This window comes from Salmo salar, chromosome 03, assembly GCF_965601325.2.
Source record: "Salmo salar chromosome 03, fSalSal1, whole genome shotgun sequence".
NCBI lineage: Eukaryota > Metazoa > Chordata > Actinopteri > Salmoniformes > Salmonidae > Salmo > Salmo salar.
Genome location: NC_138293.1, coordinates 83756476 through 83782500, shown reverse-complemented (window position 1 = coordinate 83782500; position 26025 = coordinate 83756476). Strand labels below are relative to the sequence as shown.

Below are 26025 nucleotides of genomic sequence, written 5' to 3'. Positions count from 1 at the left end.
TGTCTGTCTGGGCTGGGGACGAGTGAATTCATCTGAGGACTACTCCTCCCCAAAGCTTCCTTTGTAAATTGGGAGGTGCGGGAACAAAAAGTGAGAGTGAGAGGGCAGTGACCTGTTGAGCTCTGAGGTATCGGAACATACAATATATATTTTTGTAAACTTTATTATAAAGCATTGAATGCATATCATCGTATTGCATCTGCATAGTGGCATAGACCAGTATAGTAGATGCACTTACAGAAGTTGCAAACATAGGGAAAATGTTGAGTAGCCTAGGGTCCGGGAAAAATATGGCCTTTTATAAACATATTTCATGCAATTCCATGTCAATTTACATAACTGGAGACTGTCAGAATCTTTTTTAATACCGCACAAATGATCGAAACGACAGGCTGTACTTTGACAGTGACTAACTGAGGATCTGATAGCAGTAAAAATCAATAGCTTAGGACTAGGTCTGTGGAGACACACATATTGTCCAATATGAGGAGGAAATTATAGTCCTAAAAATTCTTTAGTTTCACTGACTCACCCAATGATGCATAGATCACTCACTGGTGATGGCCGATGCGCTGGTGCCAAAAGCCAAGCCTATCTCTCTTGTTTTACTTGGACAGATTAGAGCTCTTTTTAGCAGGAGCATTTTGCATTCCAACCTGTGTTTTTGCAGAAGGCTTGTTTTGTTTGCATGCTGTTTATTCACTTAGATTTGCAGCGTCTTCCCAACTGTACGTTATGCTTTGTTATTGGGCTACGCACAATCCACAGCTAGGCAATTTTTAAAAATAAGCTTTTCATCCTCTGTGGCTAAATTATAGGCCTTCTAATGGTGTAGTAGGCAGCAGAATTAACGAAGAGGGAACTCAAATGAACTTTGATCGGTTTTATTCAAATTTTTACATTGCAAAAAAAAAAGAAAATCATGCCACAAGAAGTACAGTCCAAAACGGAGAGGTGCCACACTGCTCCTCCCCCTCTACTCCTTCCGCTCATCTCCTCTGTCTTGTTAAGTCTTAACTGGCCGGTGTACATTAATCAAGAAAGGAAAACTAAAAGACCTCTTCATAACGTTAGCCTTCATACTGCTGAGGAGAGAGACTACTGCTCAAAGATAAAAAGACAAAAAGTGCTAAAGCAAAAATGAGAAGATGGAGGAAGAGAAGAGAAGCAGGAGGCCATCTACCTTCTATGGTTCCCCACTTTGTCTTTCTTCCCAGAAGCCTCCTGCCGTTGACCTGGTACTCCTGGTCGCTGCCCACCACAGCAAACGGGATCATCTCCTACAGGACAGAAAGAACACAGAGACAGACAGGAGGAACAAAGAGACATACCATGAAGAGTCAAATAAACTGACATTTGATATATATTGCAGCAGAGGGACCTAACTGTAATTTAACCAGGTTATCAACATGGATCAACAGGGACCTAACTGTAATTTAACCAGGTTATCAACATGGATCAACAGGGACCCAACTGTAATTTAACCAGGTTATCAACATGGATCAACATGGACCCAACTGTAATTTAACCAGGTTATCAACATGGATCAACATGGACCCAACTGTAATTAAACCAGGTTATCAACATGGATCAACATGGACCCAACTGTAAGTAAACCAGGTTATCAACATGGATCAACATGGACCCAACTGTAATTAAACCAGGTTATCAACATGGATCAACAGGGACCCAACTGTAATTTAACCAGGTTATCAACATGGATCTAACTGTAATTAAACCAGGTTATCAACATGGATCAACAGGGACCCAACTGTAATTTAACCAGGTTATCAACATGGATCAACAGGGACCCAACTGTAATTAAACCAGGTTATCAACATGGATCAACATGGACCCAACTGTAAGTAAACCAGGTTATCAACATGGACCCAACTGTAATTTAACCAGGTTATCAACATGGATCAACAGGGACCCAACTGTAATTAAACCAGTTTATCAACATGGATCAACAGGGACCCAACTGTAATTAAACCAGGTTATCAACAGGGATCAACAGGGACCCAAATGTAAATTAACCAGGTTATCAACCATGGACCCAACTGTAATTTAACCAGGTTATCAACATGGACCCAACTGTAATTTAACCAGGTTATCAACATGGATCAACATGGACCTAACTGTAATTAAACCAGGTTATCAACATGGATCAACAGGGACCCAACTGTAATTTAACCAGGTTATCAACATGGATCAACAGGGACCCAACTGTAAGTAAACCAGGTTATCAACATGGATCAACATGGACCCAACTGTAAGTAAACCAGGTTATCAACATGGATCAACAGGGACCCAACTGTAATTTAAGCAGGTTATCAACAGGGATCAACAGGGACCCAAATGTAAATTAACCAGGTTATCAACATGGACCCAACTGTAATTTAACCATGTTATCAACATGGACCCAACTGTAATTTAACCAGGTTATCAACATGGATCAACATGGACCCAACTGTAATTAAACCAGGTTATCAACATGGATCAACAGGGACCCAAATGTAAATTAACCAGGTTATCAACATGGATCAACAGGGACCTACTGTAACAGGGACGTAGCACAGATGAGTGGAGCTATAAACGGTAATGTGAGGGATTATGGCTAGGGGCAAGTGGGTAAAGATGTGGACAGATGTGTCAACTCAAATCACCCTGATCTTGTCATTAATCATCCGGTCCTCTGCATCCTCATCAAACTCCTTCTGGGGGTACACGTCGATCCCATTGGCACGTAGCTCTTCCCTGATCTGGGGACACAAAAACAATTCTGGGTGAGAGGTGAGTGTGAGACTGGCCCGGTAATGCAAACACATCCTCCCCACACAGAGGGCTTCCTTCTGGAGCTGAAGGAGCAGGGTTAGGGGGAGTGACCTCTATGAAGAGGGGAGAGGTTAGGGTAGCTCTGTGACTAGGGTGGAGACTGAAAAATTCATTGAAGTGTGTTTCTCATCCTCTTCTGTGGAAAAGCCCCAGTCCATGGGATGTTGCTTGCTGGTCCCTGAGCTGGTTAACTGACTCATTTAGTCAGTTCTACAGTGATAGTTTATTGTAAGCGGCCTTACAATAAAACACCTAGCCTGCTGGTCCCTGCTATAAAAAAGGTTGAGAAAAACGACAAATGCATTATACACCCTTGCAGAAACTTGAATACATGAATTAAAAATGTTATGGGAACACACAAGCAAAAGCCTAACAACCGCAATTAGCCAGACATGTCTGACAAATCCTTTGGATACATAACAGTATTTTGTGAGAAATCGAGACCATCTGCACACTGCGTTACCCACAGCTTTAGGTGGTGTTAACTTAAATCCCTTCACTAATCTCCTCCAAAATGTTCTGTTGAAACCAATGGCCCATCACTGTCAGTGTACACGTTTACAAACAAGCGCGCGCACACACACACACACACACACACACACACACACACACACACACACACACACACACACACACACACACACACACACACACACACACACACACACACACACACACACACACACACACACACACACACACACACACACACACACACACACACACACACACACACACACACACACCTTAGGCTTTTTCTATCCGGTCGTACAGAGCTTCCCTAATGAGAGGGACACTGGTGTGGATCTGTGAGCATGGCTGCTATAATTGCCTTGAATTACTACAACAACCTCCCATTCCCCTACATCTACTACTACTACTACTATTACTACTGCTGCATCTACTACAACAACCTCCCATTCCCCTACATCTACTACATCTACTACAAATACTACAACAACCTCCCATTCCCCTACATCTACTACTACATCTACTACTAATACTACAACAACCTCCCATTCCCCTACATCTGCTACTACTGCATCTACTACTAATACTACAACAACCTCCCATTCCCCTACAACTACTACTACTGCTGCATCTACAACAACCTCCCATTCCCCTACATCTACTACTACATCTACTACTAATACTACAACAACCTCCCATTCCCCTACATCTACTATTAATACTACAACAACCTCCCATTCCCCTACATCTACTACTAATACTACAACACCTCCCATTCCCCTACATCTACATCTACTACTAATACTACAACAACCTCCCATTCCCCTACATCTACAACAACCTCCCATTCCCCTACATCTACTACAACAACCTCCCATACCCCTATATCTACTACTACTACTACTGCTGCATCTACAACAACCTCCCATTCCCCTACATCTACTACTAATACTACAACAACCTCCCATTCCCCTACATCTACTACTACTACTATTACTACTGCTGCATCTACAACAACCTCCCATTCCCCTACATCTACTACAACAACATCCCATTCCCCTACATCTACAACAACCTCTCATTCCCCTACATCTACAACAACCTCTCATTCCCCTACATCTACAACAACCTCTCATTCCCCTACATGTACTACTACATCTACAACAACCTCCCATTCCCCTACATCTACAACAACCTCCCATTCCCCTACATCTACTACTACATCTACAACAACCTCCCATTCCCCTACATCTACTACAACAACCTCCCATTCCCCTACATCTACTACAACCTCCCATTCCCCTACATCTACTACTACAACAACCTCCCATTCCCCTACAACAACCTCCCATTCCCCTACATCTACAACAACCTCTCATTCCCCTACATCTACTACTACTACTACATCTACAACAACCTACCATTCCCCTACATCTACTACTACAACAACCTCCCATTCCCTTACATCTACAACAACCTCCCATTCCCCTACATCTACTACAACAACCTCCCATTCCCCTACATCTACATCTACTACAACCTCCCATTCCCCTACATCTACTACTACATCTACAACAACCTCCCATTCATCTACTACTACAACAACCTCACATTCCCCTAAATCTACTACTACATCAACAACAACCTCCCATTCCCCTACATCTACTACTACATCTACAACAACCTCCCATTCCCCTACATCTACTACAACAACCTCCCATTCCCCTACATCTACTACAACCTCCCATTCCCCTACATCTACTACTACAACAACCTCCCATTCCCCTACAACAACCTCCCATTCCCCTACATCTACAACAACCTCTCATTCCCCTACATCTACTACTACTACTACATCTACAACAACCTACCATTCCCCTACATCTACTACTACAACAACCTCCCATTCCCTTACATCTACAACAACCTCCCATTCCCCTACATCTACTACAACAACCTCCCATTCCCCTACATCTACATCTACTACAACCTCCCATTCCCCTACATCTACTACTACATCTACAACAACCTCCCATTCATCTACTACTACAACAACCTCACATTCCCCTAAATCTACTACTACATCAACAACAACCTCCCATCCCCTACATCTACTACAACAACCTCCCATTCCCCTACATCTACAACAACCTCCCATTCCCCTACATCTACAACAACCTCTCATTCCCCTACATCTACTACATCTACAACAACCTCCCATTCCCCTACATCTACTACAACAACCTCCCATTCCCCTACATCTACTACAACCTCCCATTCCCCTACATCTACAACAACCTCTCATTCCCCTACATCTACAACAACCTCACATTCCCCTAAATCTACTACTACATCAACAACAACCTCCCATCCCCTACATCTACTACAACAACCTCCCATTCCCCTACATCTACAACAACCTCTCATTCCCCTACATCTACAACAACCTCACATTCCCCTAAATCTACTACTACATCAACAACAACCTCCCATCCCCTACATCTACTACAACAACCTCCCATTCCCCTACATCTACAACAACCTCCCATTCCCCTACATCTACAACAACCTCTCATTCCCCTACATCTACTACATCTACAACAACCTCCCATTCCCCTACATCTACTACAACAACCTCCCATTCCCCTACATCTACTACAACCTCCCATTCCCCTACATCTACAACAACCTCCCATTCCCCTACAACAACCTCCCATTCCCCTACATCTACAACAACCTCTCATTCCCCTACATCTACTACATCTACAACAACCTCCCATTCCCCTACATCTACTACTACAACAACCTCCCATTCCCTTACATCTACAACAACCTCCCATTCCCCTACATCTACTACAACAACCTCCCATTCCCCTACATCTACATCTACTACAACCTCCCATTCCCCTACATCTACTACTACATCTACAACAACCTCCCATTCATCTACTACTACAACAACCTCCCATTCCCCTACATCTACAACAACCTCCCATCCCCTACATCTACTACAACAACCTCCCATTCCCCTACATCTACTACAACAACCTCCCATTCCCCTACATCTACAACAACCTCTCATTCCCCTACATCTACTACATCTACAACAACCTCCCATTCCCCTACATCTACAACAACCTCCCATTCCCCTACATCTACTACAACCTCCCATTCCCCTACCTCTACTACTACAACAACCTCCCATTCCCCTACATCTACTACTACTACTATTACTACTGCTGCATCTACAACAACCTCCCATTCCCCTACATCTACTGCTGCATCTACAACAACCTCCCATTCCCCTGCATCTACTACAACAACCTCCCATTCCCCTACTACAACAACCTCCCATTCCCCTACATCTACTACTACTACTATTACTACTGCTGCATCTACAACAACCTCCCATTCCCCTGCATCTACTACAACAACCTCCCATTCCCCTACTACAACAACCTCCCATTCCCCTACATCTACAACAACCTCTCATTCCCCTACATCTACAACAACCTCTCATTCCCCTACATCTACAACAACCTCTCATTCCCCTACATCTACAACAACCTCTCATTCCCCAACATCTACAACAACCTCTCATTCCCCTACATGTACTACTACATCTACAACAACCTCCCATTCCCCTACATCTACAACAACCTCCCATTCCCCTACATCTACTACTACATCTACAACAACCTCCCATTCCCCTACATCTACTACAACAACCCCCCATTCCCCTACATCTACTACAACCTCCCATTCCCCTACATCTACTACTACAACAACCTCCCATTCCCCTACAACAACCTCCCATTCACCTACATCTACAACAACCTCTCATTCCCCTACATCTACTACTACTACTACATCTACAACAACCTCCCATTCCCCTACATCTACTACTACAACAACCTCCCATTCCCTTACATCTACAACAACCTCCCATTCCCCTACATCTACTACAACAACCTCCCATTCCCCTACATCTACATCTACTACAACCTCCCATTCCCCTACATCTACTACTACATCTACAACAACCTCCCATTCCCCTACATCTACAACAACCTCCCATTCCCCTACATCTACAACAACCTCTCATTCCCCTACATCTACTACATCTACAACAACCTCCCATTCCCCTACATCTACAACAACCTCCCATTCCCCTACATCTACTACAACCTCCCATTCCCCTACATCTACTACAACCTCCCATTCCCCTACCTCTACTACTACAACAACCTCCCATTCCCCTACATCTACAACAACCTCCCATTCCCCTACCTCTACTACTACTGCTGCATCTACTACTAATACTACAACAACCTCCCATTCCCCTACATCTACTACTACTACAACAACCTCCCATTCCCCTACCTCTACTACTACTACTACTACTACTACTACTACAACAACCTCCCATTCCCCTACATCTACTACTACATCTACTACTAATACTACAACAACCTCCCATTCCCCTACCTCTATTACTACTGCTGCATCTACTACTAATACTACAACAACCTCCCATTCCCCTACATCTACTACTACTGCTGCATCTACTACTGCTACAACAACCTCCCATTCCGCTACATTTACATCTACTACAACAACCTCCCATTCCGCTACATCTACTACTGCTGCATCTACTATTACCACTACTGTTGCATCTACTACTACTTCTACTGTTGCATCTACTACCGCTGCATCTACTACTACTGTGGCATCTACTACTACTGCTGTGGCATCTACTACTACTACTACTACTACTACTACTACTGTTGCATCTACTACTACTACTACTGCTACTACTGCTGCAACCTCCCATTCCGCTACATCTACTACTACATCTACTGTTGCATCTACATCTACTACATCTACTACTACTGCTGTATCTAGTACTACTGCTGCTACTACTACTTTCCCTCTTGGGGTCTGTGATCAAATCATTTTTTTATGTTTCAGATCCCCACCACATAGGAGGAAGTGATGTAATGAAGTCCACTGTGACCACATCAGCAGTCAGGAGAGAGGGGGAAGAAGGGGAGGGGGAGGAGAGGGAAGGAGACGGGAGAAGTTGGACAGAACTCACCTCTAGCCAATTCAAAATTGGGGGAGAGGGAGAGAGAGAGAAAGGGAGAGAGAAAAAGAGGGAGACAGAAAAGGAGAGACAGACAGAAAATGAGGGAGAGAGAAAAGGAGAGCGAGACAGAAAATGAGGGAGAGACAGAAAAGGAGGGAGAGATAAAAGGAGGGAGAGACAGAAAAGGAGGGAGAGAGAGGTTGGACTCCCACAGAACTCCTCTCCAATCCAGAGCCTGGCTATATAGGTCCTGACCTCACAAGTATTCCATCCACACAAAAGATCCTCAGTGTTCTCTTATTGGACAGTGACCGAACGGGCGGCAGAGGCCAAACAACTTAAGAAACATTTCCTGTTGCTGCGGAGAACACAAAATATGCGAGAGAGAGAGGCAGCATGCCTCAGAGAAAGAGAGAAAGAGAGAAAGAGAGAGAGAGAGAGAGCTCACCTTCTGTTTAAAGAAGTCCCTCTCCTCCAGGGTGAGTGTGTCTGCCTTGGCGATGACAGGAACAATATTGACCACCTTACTGAGACGCCTCATAAACTCCACATCCAGAGGTCGCAGACTGGAAGTGTGAGAGAGAAGGGGGTGATTGAGAGAGGGGCTTTATTTCACCTGTATCTATAGCAGACCTGGGTTCAAACACTATTTGAAATGTCTCAAATACTTTGAGTATTTGCTTTAGCCTGCCTGAAGCGCCAGGTGGGCGGGGTTTTCACTTTTGGGATTTTTCTATTGGTTCCATTGCAACAGGCAAGCTCAATCAAGCCTGACAAATGTATTATCAATTATTTCAAATAGTATTAGAACCCAGGTCTGTTTTATAGCTCTTGTTCAACGTTTTACAGTGTTTATTTGGGTCGACAGTGTGATAGATCCTAGAACCACCAGAGGGCGGTATCCTCCAAGAAAAATACCCATAGCGAGGCCGACACAAGCAGACACAGTACTGTAGCTTCACGTACATACTCTATGTACAAGCTAAACCTACTGTATATCTGAGACCCACATCAGTCAGTGCGTGTCTGTCACTGTCAATTAAACCACACTGAGCCTTGAACTGAGCAGAGCCTTATCCGCCATAGAGCAGTTGGTTGGAGAAACCCAGTCTTCCATAAGTGTGAAACTCATCTGTCTGTGGTTTGTGCAGCTGATGCTGGCTCAGATCACTGCACTAGAAAACTGCCCAGTCGACAAAGACCTTTGGGTCAGACAGATGAGCATGTGCACACACACACACACACACACACACATATGCACACGACACACACACACACACACACACACACACACACACACACACACACACACACACACACACACACACACACACACAAACACAAAACCTCTGTTCTCATATCGCTCCCATTAGAGTATTAAACATTAGACTAGAACAGTTGTTGGGCAGGACATGTGACAGACATCCGCAACGCTGGAACAACATGAAACGCTGCTCAAGCTATATCGGAGGGGGGGCACAATATGTTAAGGCTCTCGCTCTTGTACATCACAACCACAGAAATGAGGGCAAAGCCTGCAGTCCACCACAGCACTGGAACCCAGACCATTGCAACAAAGGGTAGAACCATCATGGGGTAGATGCAGAGGAGAAGCAGACATAACACAGGACGAAAATTCAATTAAAGGGTAATAGCTGTATAGAGTAGCAACATTTTGGGGGGGGGGGGGGGGGGGTGTAGCTCTGTATGAAGCTCAAATAAGGCCAAGATGTGTGAGCAGCAGAAACACCAGAGACAGAAACTTGGAGCAGGGAGGCAAACACAGGCATTTGTTTCAAGGCCTGGCAAAAGAGAGCGAGAAAGCCATTTTTTCCAGTCATGGAAAACGGGTGTTATGGGACGTGTTGCAACTCGCTGCCTGTGAAACAGGAAATGGAGGGGGGTCTGGAAGAGTAAGTGTTCCCACATCTGTCTGTCCCTCTGAGCTGCAGGAGCAGAGGAGGATCCACTACAGGTCAATCCAGAGCGGTGGTGAGGGGTAGCATAACATGACCTGTACATTCAGACAGACAGTCCTAGACTAAAAAGCGTACTCAGAGAATCTTTATTCTGTCCGGGAATCTGGCCCATACATAGGCTGTATATGTTACACAGAAGGGCACAGTATGACGTTGGACATCATATGTGATATTTGAATGGCACAGCACGGGGCATTAGGTTGTTGTTATAACTATTGTGTATCAGAAAGTCATGCCAAACTCACTGTGTCCTCCTCCTCTGTTTCCTGTTCTGATGATTCAGGGCTTTTTGAGTAGGACTCTCCCTATGACTCACTGCTTATCTAACATAAATCACTTCCCTCTCTCACTCACTCGATTTCTCACTCTCCTTTTTCAATCTCCCAGTTGCATATTCTCTCCTGTTCAGGGACAGCAGGGGGCAGCAGCACTGTTGCACTGACACTGTGCTTGTGTGTGTATGACAATTATTGTGATTGATTACATGCCATTTTTGATCACTCAAAATGACAACTGTATAGAACAGTAAAAAGTGGAAAATCTAAAGAATGAAGTTTAGCTAATAATCAGCTTGACTATCTCCCAGCCATATCTAAACATTCACCTGAAACATTCCACACATTCATACCCTTCACAAGGAAAGTGTGTCTCTGTGCATGTGCACGTCTACCTGTGTGTGTGGTGTGTGCGGATGTGCGCTTCTTCCTGTGTGTATGTGTGTGTGTGTGTCTGTGCGCGTCTTCCTGTTTGTGTGTGCGCGCGTCTGTGCGCGTCTTCCTGTTTGTGTGTGCGCGCGTCTGTGCATGTGCACGTCTTCCTGTGTGTGTGTGTGTCTGTGTGTGTGTGTGTGCACGCGGGCGCATGCCTGCCTCACCAGTGTCCAGTAGGGGGTATGAAGTAAATACAGCAGTGAACCCGGGAGTCTGGAATCCTCTTCTTCCTGTTGATGTTGATCTCCTCCTGAAGGTACTGCTCATACTGGGCATTAATGAACTTCATGATGGGCTGCCAACTGTGGAGGGAGGGAGGGGAAGAAGACAGGAAGTGGAAGGAAGGGGAGAGGCAGATTAAAAGAGAAAGGGGGAGTTTTGGGGGATGGATAGGGGGAGACAAGTGAGAAAGACAGGAAGAGGGAGTTAGCAGGGGGAGAGAAAGAGGATAGATGAGGTCATACACAGTACTGTGTACACTAGTCATCTAGATGAGATGTAATGGGGTAAGCATTTATATTAACGATAGAGAGAGAGACAGTATCACTCAAAAGTTTGGACACACATTTATTCAAGGGATTTTCTTTATTTACTATTTTCTACATTGTAGAATAATGGTAAAGATATCAAAACTATGAAATAACACATATGGGATCATATTGTAAACAAAAACGTTTTCAACAAATCAAAATATATTTTATATTTGAGATTCTTCAAAGTAGCCACCTTCTGCCTTGATGACAGCTTTGCATTTGGACTTTCTTTGGTTACTAAATGATTCTCTGTGTTACAACATAGTTTTGATGTCTTCACTATTATTACTTACATACACCTTAGCCAAATACATTTAAACTCAGTTTTTCACAATTCCTGACATTTAATCTTAGTAAAAATTCCCTCTCACCACTTTATATTAAGAATGTGAAAAAAACGAGTTTTAATGAGTGCAACCTAAGTGTATATATCTGTGTGTGTGTTATATATATATATATATTTTAAAACACACACACACACACACACACACACACACACACACACACACACACACACACACACACACACACACACACACACAAAACTCATTTTCAACCACTCCACACATTTCTTGTTAACAAACTATAGTTTTGGCAAGTCAGTTAGGACATCTACTTTGTGCATGACACAAGACATTTTTCCAACAATTTTTTACAAACAGATTATTTCACTTGTAATTCACTGTATCACAATTCCAGTGGGTCAGAAGTTTACATACACTAAGTTGACTGTGCCTTTAAACAGCTTGGAAAACTCCAGAAAATGTCATGGCTTTAGAACCTTCTGATAGGCTAATTGACATCATTTGAGTCAATTGGAGGTGTACCTGTGGATGCATTTCAAGGCCTACCTTCAAACTCAGTGCCTCTGATTGACATCATGGAAAAATCAGCCAAGACCTCAGAAAAATTTTTGTAGACCTGCACAAGTCTGGTTCATCCTTGGGAGCAATTTCCAAACACCTGAAGGTACCACGTTCATCTGTACGCAAGTATAAACACCATGAGACCACGCAGCGGTCATACCACTCAGGAAGGAGACGCGTTCTGTCTCCTAGAGATGAACGTACTTTGGTGGGAAAAGTGCAAATCAATCCAAGAACAACAGCAAAGGATCTTGTGAAGATGCTGGAGGAAACGGGTACAAAAGTATCTATATCCACAGTAAAACGAGTCCTATATCAACATAACGTGAAAGTCTGCTCAGCAAGGAAGAAACCACTGCTCCAAAACCGCCATAAAAAAGCCAGACTACGGTTTGCAACTGCACATGGGGACAAAGATCGTACTTTTTAGAGAAATACCCTCTGGTCTGATGAAACAAAAATAGAACTGTTTTGCCATAATGACCATCGTTATGATGTTTGGAGGAAAATGGGGGATGTTTGCAAGCCGAAGAACACCATCCCAACCGTGAAGCACGGGGGTGGCAGCATCATATTGTGGGGGTGCTTTGCAGCAGGAGGGACTGGTGCACTTCACAAAATAGATGGCATCATGAGGTAGGAAAATTATGTGGATATATTGAAGCAACATCTCAAGACATCAGTCAGGAAGTTAAAGCTTGGTCGCAAATGGGTCTTCCAAATGGACAATGACCCCAAGCATACTTCCAAAGTTGTGGCAAAATGGCTTAAGGACAACAATATGTGTGTGGCCATCACAAAGCCCTGACCTCAATCCTATAGCAAAGTTGTGGGCAGACCTGAAAGTGTGTGCGAGCAAGGAGGCCTACAAACCTGACTCAGTTACACCAGCTCTGTCAGGAGGAATGGGCCAAAATTCACCCAACTTATTGTGGGAAGCTTGTGGAAGGTTACCCAAAACGTTTGACCCAAGTTAAACAATTTATAGGCAATGCTACCAAATACTAATTGAGTGTATGTAAACTTCTGACCCACTGGGAATGTGATGAAAGAAATAAAAGCTGAAATAAATCCTTCTCTCTACTATTATTCTGACATTTCACATTCTTAAAATAAAGTGGTGATCCTAACTGACCTAAGACAGGGAATTTTACTTGGATTAAATGTCAGGAATTATGAAAAACTGAGTTTAAATCTATTTGACTAAGGTGTATGTAAACCTCTGACTTCAACTGTATATACACATAGATAGGATATATCTATGCACATACAAATATAAGCACATTATAAATAACATTTCAGCTATGGATTGTACTGTTACTGTACCAGTTCTCGTTGTTGATCTGATCCCCGAAGCCGGGCGTGTCGATAACAGTTAGTTTCATCCTCACCCCCTTCTCCTCAATGTCTGAACACAGACAGACACAATTAGATTGAATACAAGCACCTCTGAGAGGCCAAATGTACCTCAGACTGTAATCACAACACAGGGTAGACTGAGTAGAGAGTGAGATGGATGAAGTGAAAGATGGAGCTAGAGAGGTGCAGAAAAGAAAGAGTGAAAGAAACAGTGTGAGTGATCTCTTCCTCCTCTCACCGTGGCTGACAGACTTGATATGGATGGTCTTGGGGATCTTCTCCTGGGACGTGGCCTGCACTGACTTACGGCTCACCTTGGACTTGAACAGAGTGTTCATCAGAGTGGACTTCCCTAGGCCGCTCTGCCCTACACACACACACACACACACAAATAAATACAATAAAGCCACAACTTACATTTTAGTCACTTAACAGACCCTCTTATTCAGAGTGACTTACAGTAAATAATGAGTACATACATATTTATATGTTTGATTCGTACTGATCCCCTGTGGGAATCAAGCCCACAACCCTGGAGCTGCAAGCACCATGCTCTATCAACTGAGCTACACACAATAACAGAAACTCTACAATGAAGGGAAACAGTAGCCCATGCCTTGATTCAAACCAATACCTTCTCATCTAGTGTGACTGTAGGGAATAGACTACTCTGACAATGGTGGACTTCCTCTCACCTTTCTCCAGAACATTCTTCAGACACTCTTCCCACTAACAGGTTCATTCCAGTGGTGTAATGACTGACTAGCATGGCCTCATTATTTCACACTGAGATAAACAGAGTTTAACACCAGCCTGTCACAGCCACTCAGGGGAGAAAGAGACTATTTCACAAGATTTTGGCTGCAGTGGGCGAGAAGTTACAGGTGTCTGCAGTAAGGCCTCCCCGCACACACACACGTTATGTCGGTGCCTTTTTCACAATTTTCTCTGTGGCTCTGATATGAGACCCAAGTACAGAATAATGACTCAGTCACTTGGCCAAGGCCCTCCCTCCCTCCCACTCTCCCTCCCGTCCATTAAAGTTGGCCTAAAGGAAATACATGTCTTTTCAGGGCACAGACATGCAGTCTGGGGAAGAGCTCTGCTGTCAATTAAACCCCACTGAGCCTTATCCGCCATAGAGCAGTTGGTTGGAGAAACCCAGTCTTCCATAAGTGTGAAACTCATCCGTCTGTGGTTTGTGCAGCTGACGCTGGCTCAGATCACTGCACTAGAAAACTGCCCATTGTTGATAAAGACCTTTGGGTCACACACACGCACCATAAGTCTATGACGCACACACACACCTCCCCCTGATCTCTTATCTCTCCCGATACAGCAGGGTTCCCTAACTGTAAACTATTTTGTATTACTGGACATAAGACTATAAACACACAGTCTTTATGTCCAGCTCCAAGTGATTTTTTGGGGGAAAGTATTCCCAGGCATAATAGAGAGATGTATGTGAACATATACAAATGGAAGCAAGGTTTGAAATGATTCTGTTTTAGTCTAATATTATATGACTTTGGGCCCCTTTCTGTCCATTTAGTCTACAAATGATTTATAATAATGTTCCGGACCCCATGACCATCCGCTTCAGAAAAAAAAGTCCCGCGGCTGAATCTAGTTGATGATCCCTGCAATAGAGTATTAAAACAGACTGGAACAGCTGTTGGGCAGGACATGTGACCGCCATCTGCAACACTGGGTAGACATGTAACACTGCAGTCTGGAGAAGAGCTCTGCTCTATCAGCAGTAGAGAGGAACCAGCTGGAGAGGGGTGTGTGTGTGTGTGTGTGGGGGGGGGGGGGGGTCAGAAGATAGAGGACATGGGAGAGATAGATTGAAAAGCTGGACTAGACAGAACCCTGAACATTCTAGAATTAGGGAACAACATACTGTGCATGGACCCAAAAGATTGCCTGTAGCATCTGACTACCACCAACATCACTTTTGGCCCCTGGGATCAACTGTGGGTTAACGAGGGAGAGGGTAGTGTTTATGACCCCTGGACAGGTAACACACACACAGTTTAGTTCACTTTCTGGTTAAGTCAACACAGACTGGAGCTCAGGGCCTCTGGTGTTCTTAGTAAGTGTTCACACACAAACATTAAATAATGGAGGTTTATATGTTGAAACTTCATTTGGGATTTAAGGCTTCAAACAACTGATTAATGACCGGGCCCTCAGTGTCTTGACTTCTGACCTCTAACATTGTGGGAAGTAGTACAGCATCGTCCCTTTACAACACATCTGTGTTAGAGCCTCTCCAGTCTTTCTACCAAGTATGACAATTAACCACTTACTGTACTCCAATCAAAAACCCTTGCCATACAATACATTTTGGATTATTAATCTGTTATGAAAACTCAAATTGCCCGTTCGGGGACCGATGTGATTGTTAAGGAGATGTGGACTATCCAGGCCAATACCAACCCTGTGCTCATGCTGTTTAAGTCCCATACCAGTGGTACTGTATCACATTTTTTAGGGGTCTAGAATTCCCCTGAACGGTTGGTATGAGTGGCTGAGCCTGAAGAGGGGAATCCTGTGAGCTACGGGGCCAAGGTCAGGGCTCAGTGGGATGGGCTGTAGACATGCTGATCCCCCCCTAGCTGAATGGCTGGACCCAAAGTCCAGCCAGATTGTGGAGAGGAAGGACAGGGTATCAATACAACAATACAGGTGTATTAAACATTAATAACCATCTCAGAGTAGTTGTGCTGATCTAGGATACGTTCTGCATTTTAGATAATGAATCAGATTGTTATAGACAGGGAGGACCTGATCCTAGATCAGCCCTTCTACTCTTAGATGCTTGTATCGTTAGATTAGTAGTGTGTGACTGAGGGTCACAGCTGGTTATCATATAAGGAGTGTGGAGGTATCATTAGATTAGTAGTGTGTGACTGAGGGTCACGGCTGGTTATCATATAAGGATTGTGGAGGTATCATTAGATACCGTTCAAAAGTTTGAGGTCACTTAGAAATGTCCTTGTTTTCCATGAAAACATACATGAAATGAGTTGCAAAATGAATAGGAAATAGACATCAAGACATTGACAAGGTTATAAATAATGATTTATAATTGATGTAATAACTGTGTCCTTCAAACTTTGCTTTCGTCAAAGGATCCTCCATTTGTAGAAATTACAGCCTTGCATTCTAGTTGTATTCTAGTTGTAAATTTGTGAAGGTAATCTGAAGAGATTTCACCCCATGCTTCCTGAAGCACCTCCCAGAAGTTGGATTGGCTTGATGGGCACTTCTACATACCATACGGTCAAGCTGCTCCCACAACAGCTCAATAGGGTTAAGATCCGCTGACTATAATGGAGTGGCCAGCACAGACAGAATACAAGCGGACTGCTTCTTCCTTAAATAGTTATTTCATAGTTTGGAGCTGTGCTTTGGGTCATTGTCCTGTTGTGGGAGGAAATTGGCTCCAATGAAGCGCTGTCCACAGGGTATGGCACGGCGTTGCAAAATGAAGTGATAGCCTTCCTTCTTCAAGATCCCTTTTACCCTGTACAAATCTCCCACTTTATCACCACCAAAGCACCCCCAGACCATCACATTGCCTCCACCACATGCTTGACGGATGGCGTTTAGCACTCCTCCAGCATCTTTTCATTTTTTCCTCCTCTCACGAATGTTCTTCTATGTGATCCGAACACCTCAAACTTGGATTTGTCTGTCCATAACACCTTTTTACAATCTTCCTCTGTCCAGTGTCTGTTCTTTTGCATATCTTAATATTTTATTGGCCAGTCTGACATATGGCTTTTTCTTTGCAATTCTGCCTAGAAAGCCAGCATCCTGGAGTTGCCTCTTCACTGTTGACGTTGAAACTGGTGTTTTGCAGGTACTATTTAATAAAGCTGCAAGTTGAGGACTTGTGAGGCGTCTGTTTCTCAAACTAGACACTAATGCACTTGTCCTCTTGCTCAGTTATGCACCGGGGCCTCCCACTCCTCTTTCTATTCTGGTTAAAGCCAGTTTGCGCTGTTTGTGAAGGGAGTATTACACAGCGATGTACGAGATCTTCAGTTTCTTGGCAATTTCTCGCATGGAATAGCCTTCATTTCTCAGAACAAGAATAGACTGACGAGTTTCAGAAGAAAGTCCTTTGTTTCTGGTCATTTTTCAGCCTGTAATCGAACACACAAATGCTGAAGCTCCAGATACTCAACTGGTCTAAAGAAAGCCAGTTTTACTGCTTTATTAATCAGAACAACAGTTTTCAGCTGTGCTAACATAATTGCAAAAGGGTTTTCTAATGATCAATTAGCCTTTTAAAATGATAAACTTGGATTAGCTAACAACGTGCCATGGGGAACACAGGAGTGATGGTTGCTGATAATGGGCCTCCGTACGCCTATGTAGATATTCCATTAAAAAAATCTGCCCTTTCCAGCTACAATAGTAATTTACAACAATAACAATGTCTACACTGTATTTCTGATCAGTTTGTTATTTTAATGGAATTTTGTTTTTGCCTTTCTTTCAAAAACAAGGACATTTCTAAGTGACCCCAAACTTTTGAACGGTAGAGAATATATATATATATATATATATATATATATATATATATATATATATATATATATATATATATATATATATATACACACACACGTGTGTGTCCATCTGCCAGGGTCTCATGTCTTTAGTGATGGCGTAGCCTACAGTCAGCCCTGAGCTGAAAGGGTGGCACGTTGCCGAGCTCCCAGGACACCAGGACCAACCACAGGGGAATGTGAGAGGAATGTAGATTTGTAGGCAGACTCCACATCACAGAGAGAGAGAGAGAGAACAGACACTAACCCTGGGCCCTGCCTCACCCCTCAACCCCCTCATTACCCTACCCACACACCCTCTCACCCACTTCCAGTGCAGTACAGAAAAGTAGGCTGAAGAACATGTAGATGTGTCCCACTCAGCGGAACTACTGTATACTGACCTTTCTAAAGAGGATTCAAAATGCAGTTCCATGTAGGACACACCACTATACAGTATGGGGGATTCTTAGGAGACAGTTCCATGTAGGACACACCACTATACAGTATGGGGGATTCTTATGAGACAGTTCCATGTAGGACACACCACTATACAGTATGGGGGATTCTTAGGAGACAGTTCCATGTAGGACACACCACTATACAGTATGGAGGATTCTTATGAGACAGTTCCATGTAGGACACACCACTATACAGTATGGGGGATTCCTATGAGACAGTTCCATGTAGGACACACCACTATACAGTATGGGGGATTCCTATGAGACAGTTCCATGTAGGACACACCACTATACAGTATGGGGGATTCTTATGAGACAGTTCCATGTAGGACACACCACTATACAGTACGGGGGATTCTTATGAGACAGTTCCATGTAGGACACACCACTATACAGTACGGGGGATTCTTATGAGACAGTTCCATGTAGGACACACCACTATACAGTATGGGGGATTCTTATGAGACAGTTCCATGTAGGACACACCACTATACAGTATGGGGGATTCCTATGAGACAGTTCCATGTAGGACACACCACTATACAGTATGGGGGATTCCTATGAGACAGTTCCATGTAGGACACACCACTATACAGTATGGGGGATTCCTATGAGACAGTTCCATGTAGGACAATACTATACAGTATGGGGGATTCTTATGAGGCATGATTGATGTGAGAGGAGTGTCGTGTACTTTTCATTCCAACTCTTCATCCTTTCTATATATCCTCTGTATAATACACACTGAACAAAAATCAAACATTTTCCATTCGCGCAAAAAAGCTTATTTCTCTCAAATTTAAGTTTACATCCCTGTTAGTGAGGATTTCTCCTTTACCAAGATAATTCCTCCACTTGAAAGGTGTGGCATATCAAGAAGCTGATTAAAAAGCATGATCATTACAGAGGTGCACCTTGTGCTGGGGACAACAAAAGGCCACTATAAAATGTGCAGTTTTGTCACACAACACAATGCCACAGATGTCTCAAGTTGAGGGTAGCGTGCAATTGGCATGCTGACTACAGGAATGTGCACCAGAGCTGTTGCCAGAGAATTGAATGTTCATTTCTCTACCATAAGCTGCGTCCGATGTCGTTTTTGAGAATTTGGCAGTACGTTCAACCGGTCTCACAACCGCAGACCACATGTAACCACGTCAGCCCAGGACCTCCACATCCGGCTTCTTCACCTGCGGGATTGTCTGAGGGGGAGTGGGGGTGGTGCTGAGGAGTATTTCTGTCAGTAATAAAGCCCTTTTGTGGGGAAAAACTCATTCTGATTGGCTGGGCCTGGCTGACAAGTGGGTGGGCCTACGCCCTCCAAGGCCCAACCATGGCTGTGCCCCTGCCCAGTCGTGAAATCCATAGATTAGGGCCTAATGAATTTATTTCAATTGACTGATATCCTTATATGAACTGTAACTCAGTAAAATCGTTGAAATTGTTGCATTTATATTTTTGTTCAGTACACTTATTATATACCAGAGCAGTCTGTAGCAGAGAAATTCAAACATTAACCTAACGTCCTGTATTCTGTCTCCTTCCCTACAGCTCTGTTCTCACAGGCAGACTTAAATGACAAATTACACCTGAGTGCACATATACACTGCAGGAGAATAAGTGGTCATTTTGCATTTTCTTTTCCATGGATGAGTCTGCATCCTCCTTCCTTGAAGTACCCCTGTAGGCTGTAGTCTAAGTGAGACGTTTTATCCACGGAAAGAACCCACAGAGCAGACTGACAGTCGCGACATCATCAAATGGAGACATGGTGTGGAGACAGCATGGCAAAGGGGTTTTATAGTGGCTGGTCTCTGGTGAAGGAAGGTGTGTGTTGTAAAAATCGACCGTTTCAGAAAGGAGCCATCACACACTGATGTGGGAGTGTCAAAAGACTGTATGTGTGTGTGTGTGTGTGTGGGGGGGGGGGGGGGTAAATGTGTGTGTGTGTGAAAATGAGAGCGTTCTTAGAGAGATCATCTTGTTAAATTAGAGATATATCCTCCTTGAATAACACAGGAGAGGATAACAGCCTCTCACTGTAACCACAACCTGGTCCCTATCACACACCACCACCTTCTGGCATGTGTTTCTTCAGGCTGGATAACAGCAGACCAGGATCTTGAGCTCATTTGATGTAAACCTATGATCATATACAGTACACATGCATTCGTCTCTCACCATGTTAACTCATCCTCTACCATGATGTTGTGCTGATTGTGTGTGTGTGTGCGTGTGTGTGCGTGTCTGTATGGCATTTGCATTGCTTGCTCGATGGCGTTTTAGGCTGGGTATTTGTAAAGCACAGGTGATGTAAAAGGGCTTTATAAAATAAATGTGATTGATTGAATTTGATCTGTTTGTGTTGGTGTGTTCTCTCTCTTCATGTTAACTCACCTACTACCATGATGTTGAGTTCGAAGCCCTGTTTCATGGCTTTCCTCCGCATCTGTTCCAGGATGGCATCGATGCCCACATAGCTGAAGTCCCCCATGCCAGGACCTGGCACAGGCTTCTCCGCCTGGCACGCTGCGGGCACCGCCGGGGGTGGCATCATCTCGGGCACGGCCACCTCAGACATGGCTCTACTGCTGTAGCTGGTAGTGACCTCTGACCCTGAGGAGAGAGGGAGAGAGAAATACATATCAGTACAAGTGGATAAACCATTTATTTCCTCTCGTGTGATCATGTATCTTTGAAACATACTGGACACATTACATGAGCTTCCTACTGTGAAATAAAGAAAATCATTTAAAGTAGCAAGATAACAAAACCCTTATACATTCAAGTAACCAACTTATACAGTTAGTATACTCCACTAAACATATACAGTGAGTATAACATAAGAATAGCAGAACCATATTGCTGTGTCATCAGAAACAAGTGAAGGAGTTGGAAGGATAGGTTTTCTTCACAGCTGTGAGGAGCTAGTTACGAGCTAGACATAATAACCTAGCTAGACCTGGGCTAGAGACCACACACTAGTCTGAACAAATATCCATACATTAGGACCTAACATGGGCCAAAGCCCTGCTAATACTAACAGACAACTACCTGTGGTATGTGTGTGTGTTGGAGCTGGGGAGACAGTGTAAAAGTTGACAAGGTGTAGACTAGCAGACCATAAACTAAGGAAATTTAAAGAAAGCCCCCCCCCCCATGCCTTCTGCAGTACTGAACCAACCGTGTTTCAGCACCACCCAGAGCCTTCTGAAGTACTGAACCAATCGTGTTTCAGCACCACCCAGAGCCTTCTGAAGTACTGAACCAATCGTGTTTCAGCACCACCCAGAGCCTTCTGAAGTACTGAACCAATCGTGTTTCAGCACCACCCAGAGCCTTCTGAAGTACTGAACCAATCGTGTTTCAGCACCACCCAGAGCCTTCTGCAGTCACACACTTACTCAACAGTCATACTGAAGTAAACAGTCTCTACTGAGGGTTAGATACACAGTACATATTTGTCTGAAGACTGCAGGACTTGTATACATTCATAGAATAATATTCTGTATATTTTCCTGAGTTACAGGAGGACCCCCCTGCAGATTCTAACTCAAGTTAACTATGTATGCTGGGTGGTGCCTGATCACCAGGCATATTGTTTAATATGGTGTGTCCTGCTGATGAGAGAGTGAAAAAGAGAGAAATCACTGGGGCTGTAACCTGGCCTACTCACAACTCTGGAATCAACAGTGCTATTAAGGATGACTGACAAACACACAAACGTCAAGGAGGACAGTCAGCTCCTGTCTTGGAGCCACCATGGCAGGCTGCCAAGAATTTTACAGCCATCAAGATTCCATCCCTCCTCCCTCCAGCTAGTTACAACTCCGATAACAACAACACTGAAGAGAGAAACCCAGGAAAATCCCAGAGTTCACTGTAAAGACTACTACTACACTGGGTTCTGGTAGGAAGATAATAGGCTAGTATATCGTGTTCCCTGATAACACTTGATACCAGTCTGTTTTCAAAAGAAAAGTCTTGTGAATTGAGTATGATGTCAAAGTAAATGTTTCTATAGAAACAGGCAGAGTTAGAGACACACCTAGCCTATAGGGAACTAGCTCTAGCTGGCCTCCACACCACTTCCCCATCCTGGTCCAGACACCAGTCAACAGTTATGCAGGACCCTCTCCTCTAGTAGTTTCCACTGCAACAGGTACAGAATAATACTGATCAACATTCACTATTCTAACTTCCAATACCTGGCTCTACCCTGCGCTTACAGTTCTTGACTGGCATATGAGGGTGGTTGGTCATAGATAGATCTGGTGACCAGAATGTTTGTGCTTCAGCCAACTCTTCTGTCATGTGTGTTGTCATGGCATACAGTAGAAGAAAGGATGACTGAGGAGTTGGCTGAAGCACAAACAGACCTGGTGACCAGGCTATCTACAGTACCAGTCCAAAGTTTGGATACACCTACTCATTCAAGGGTTTCTTTATTTTTACTATATTCTACATTGTAGAATAATAGTGAAGACATCAAAACTATGAAATACAACATACGGAATCATGTAGTAACCAAAAACGTGTTTAACAAATACAAATATATTTGAGATTCTTCAAAGTAGCCACTCTTTGCCTTGATGACAGCTTTGCGCACTCTGGGCACTCTCAACCAGGAACCAATTCTTCACCTGGAATGCTTTTCCAACAGTCTTGAAAGAGTTCACACATATGCTGAGCACTTGTTGGCTGCTTTTCCTTCACTCTGCGGTCCAACCCATTCCAAACCATCTCAATTGGGTTGAGGTCAGGTGATTGAGGAGGCCAGGTCATCTGATGCAGATGATGCAAATGATAGTCCTACTAAGCGCAAACCAGATGGGATAGCTACTCTGCGTCTCACAAAGACACGGCGGTTGAAACCAAAAATCTAAAATTTGGACTCCGACCAAAGGACAGACTTCCACTGGTCTTATGTCCATTGCTCGTGTTTCTTGGCCCAAGTAAGCATCTTCTTATTATTGGTGTCCTTTAGTAGTGGTCTCTTTGCAGCAATTCGACCATGAAAACCTGATTCACGCAGTCTCCTCTGAACAGTTGACAATGAGATATGTCTGTTACTTGAACTCTGTGAAGCATTTATTTGGGATGCATTTTCTGAGGCTGGTAACTCCAATGAACTCTGGGTCTTCGTTTCCTGTGGCTGTCCTCATGAGAGCCAGTTTCATCATAGCGCCTGATGGTTTTTGCAACTGCACTTATAGAAATGTTCAAAGTTCTTGACATTTTCCAGATAGACTGATCTTCATGTCAAAGTAATGATGGACTGTCGTTTCTCTTTGCTTATTTGAGCTGTTCTTGCCATAATATGGACTTCGTATTTTACCAAATAGGGCCATCTTCTGTATACCACCCCTACCTTGTCACAACACAACTGATTGGCTCAAACGCATTAAGGAAAGAAATTCCACAAATGAACTTAACAAGACACACCTGTTAATTGAAATGTATTCCAGGTGACTACCTCATGAAGCTGTTTGAGAGAATGCCAGGAGTGTGCAAAGCTGTCATCAAGGCAAAGGGTGGCTACTTTGAAGAATCTGAAATACACTGCTCAAAAAAATTAAGGGAACACTAAAATAACACATCCTAGATCTGAATGAATGAAATAATCTTATTAAATACTTTTTTCTTTACATAGTTGAATGTGCTGACAACAAAATCACACAAAAATAATCAATGGAAATCCAATTTATCAACCCATGGAGGTCTGGATTTGGAGTCACACTCAAAATTAAAGTGGAAAACCACACTACAGGCTAATCCAACTTTGATGTAATGTCCTTAAAACAAGTCAAAATGAGGCTCAGTAGTGTGTATGGCCTCCACGTGCCTGTATGACCTCCCTACAACGCCTGGGCATGCTCCTGATGAGGTGGCGGATGGTCTCCTGAGGGATCTCCTCCCAGACCTGGACTAAAGCATCCGCCAACTCCTGGACAGTCTGTGGTGCAACGTGGCGTTGGTGGATGGAGCGAGACATGATGTCCCAGATGTGCTCAATTGGATTCAGGTCTGGGGAACGGGCGGGCCAGTCCATAGCATCAATGCCTTCCTCTTGCAGGAACTGCTGAGGATGTTGCAGGCAGCAGAACGTTCTCTATGGCGTCTCCAGACTCTGTCACGTCTGTCACATGTGCTCAGTGTGAACCTGCTTTCATCTGTGAAGAACACAGGGCGCCAGTGGCAAATTTGCCAATCTTGGTGTTCTCTGGCAAATGCCAAAAGTCCTGCACGGTGTTGGGCTATAAGCACAACCCCCACCTGTGGACGTCGGGCCCTCATACCACCCTCATGGAGTCTGTTTCTGACCGTTTGAGCAGACACATGCACATTTGTGGCCTGCTGGAGGTCATTTTGCAGGGCTCTGGCAGTGCTCCTCCTGCTCCTCCGTGCACAAAGGCGGAGGTAGCGGTCCTGCTGCTGGGTTGTTGCCCTCCTACGGCCTCCTCCACGTCTCCTGATGTACTGGCCTGTCTCCTGGTAGCGCCTCCATGCTCTGGACACTACGCTGACAGACACAGCAAACCTTCTTGCCACAGCTCGCATTGATGTGCCATCCTGGATGAGCTGCACTACCTGAGCCACTTGTGTGGGTTGTAGACTCCGTCTCATGCTACCACTAGAGTGAAAGCACCGCCAGCATTCAAAAGTGACCAAAACATCAGCCAGGAAGCATAGGAACTGAGAAGTGGTCTGTGGTCACCACCTGCAGAACCACTCCTTTATTGGGGGTGTCTTGCTAATTGCCTATAATTTCCACCTGTTGTCTTTTCCATTTGCACAACAGCATGTGAAATGCATTGTCAATCAGTGTTGCTTCCTAAGTGGACAGTTTGATTTCACAGAAGTGTGATTGACTTGGAGTTACATTGTGTTGTTTAAGTGTTCCCTTTATTTTTTTGAGCACTGTATAAAATTTGTTTAACACTTTTTTGGCTACTACATGATTGTTTTATTTGTTATTTCATAGTTTTGATGTCTTCACTATTATTCTACAATGCAGAAAATAGTAAAATAAAGAAAAACCCTTGAATGAGTAGGTGTGTCCAAACTTTTGACTGGTACTGTATGTCCAGCTAACCTCATATGCCAGTCACGTACTGTAAACAGAGTTACTTACAAAAGGCTCTGACTGATGTAAA

The 26025-nt window shown here is 43.9% G+C and overlaps 1 protein-coding gene across 5 annotated transcripts in view; it reads right to left on the bottom strand.

Moving 5' to 3' along the window:
* Nucleotides 1-26025, bottom strand: part of LOC106606602 (septin-9) — a 153203-nt gene that overhangs the window by 6909 nt on the left and 120269 nt on the right. For all 5 annotated transcript variants that reach the window (XM_014202917.3, XM_014202919.3, XM_014202918.3 and 2 more), the window contains 7 exons: nucleotides 21266-21484; nucleotides 14081-14209; nucleotides 13810-13891; nucleotides 11249-11386; nucleotides 8844-8961; nucleotides 2667-2762; nucleotides 1184-1280 (listed from right to left, as the gene is read on the bottom strand). In XM_014202917.3, the coding sequence (XP_014058392.1) occupies nucleotides 1184-1280; nucleotides 2667-2762; nucleotides 8844-8961; nucleotides 11249-11386; nucleotides 13810-13891; nucleotides 14081-14209; nucleotides 21266-21484 (879 nt within the window). The remainder of the gene's footprint in view (nucleotides 1-1183; nucleotides 1281-2666; nucleotides 2763-8843; nucleotides 8962-11248; nucleotides 11387-13809; nucleotides 13892-14080; nucleotides 14210-21265; nucleotides 21485-26025) is intronic.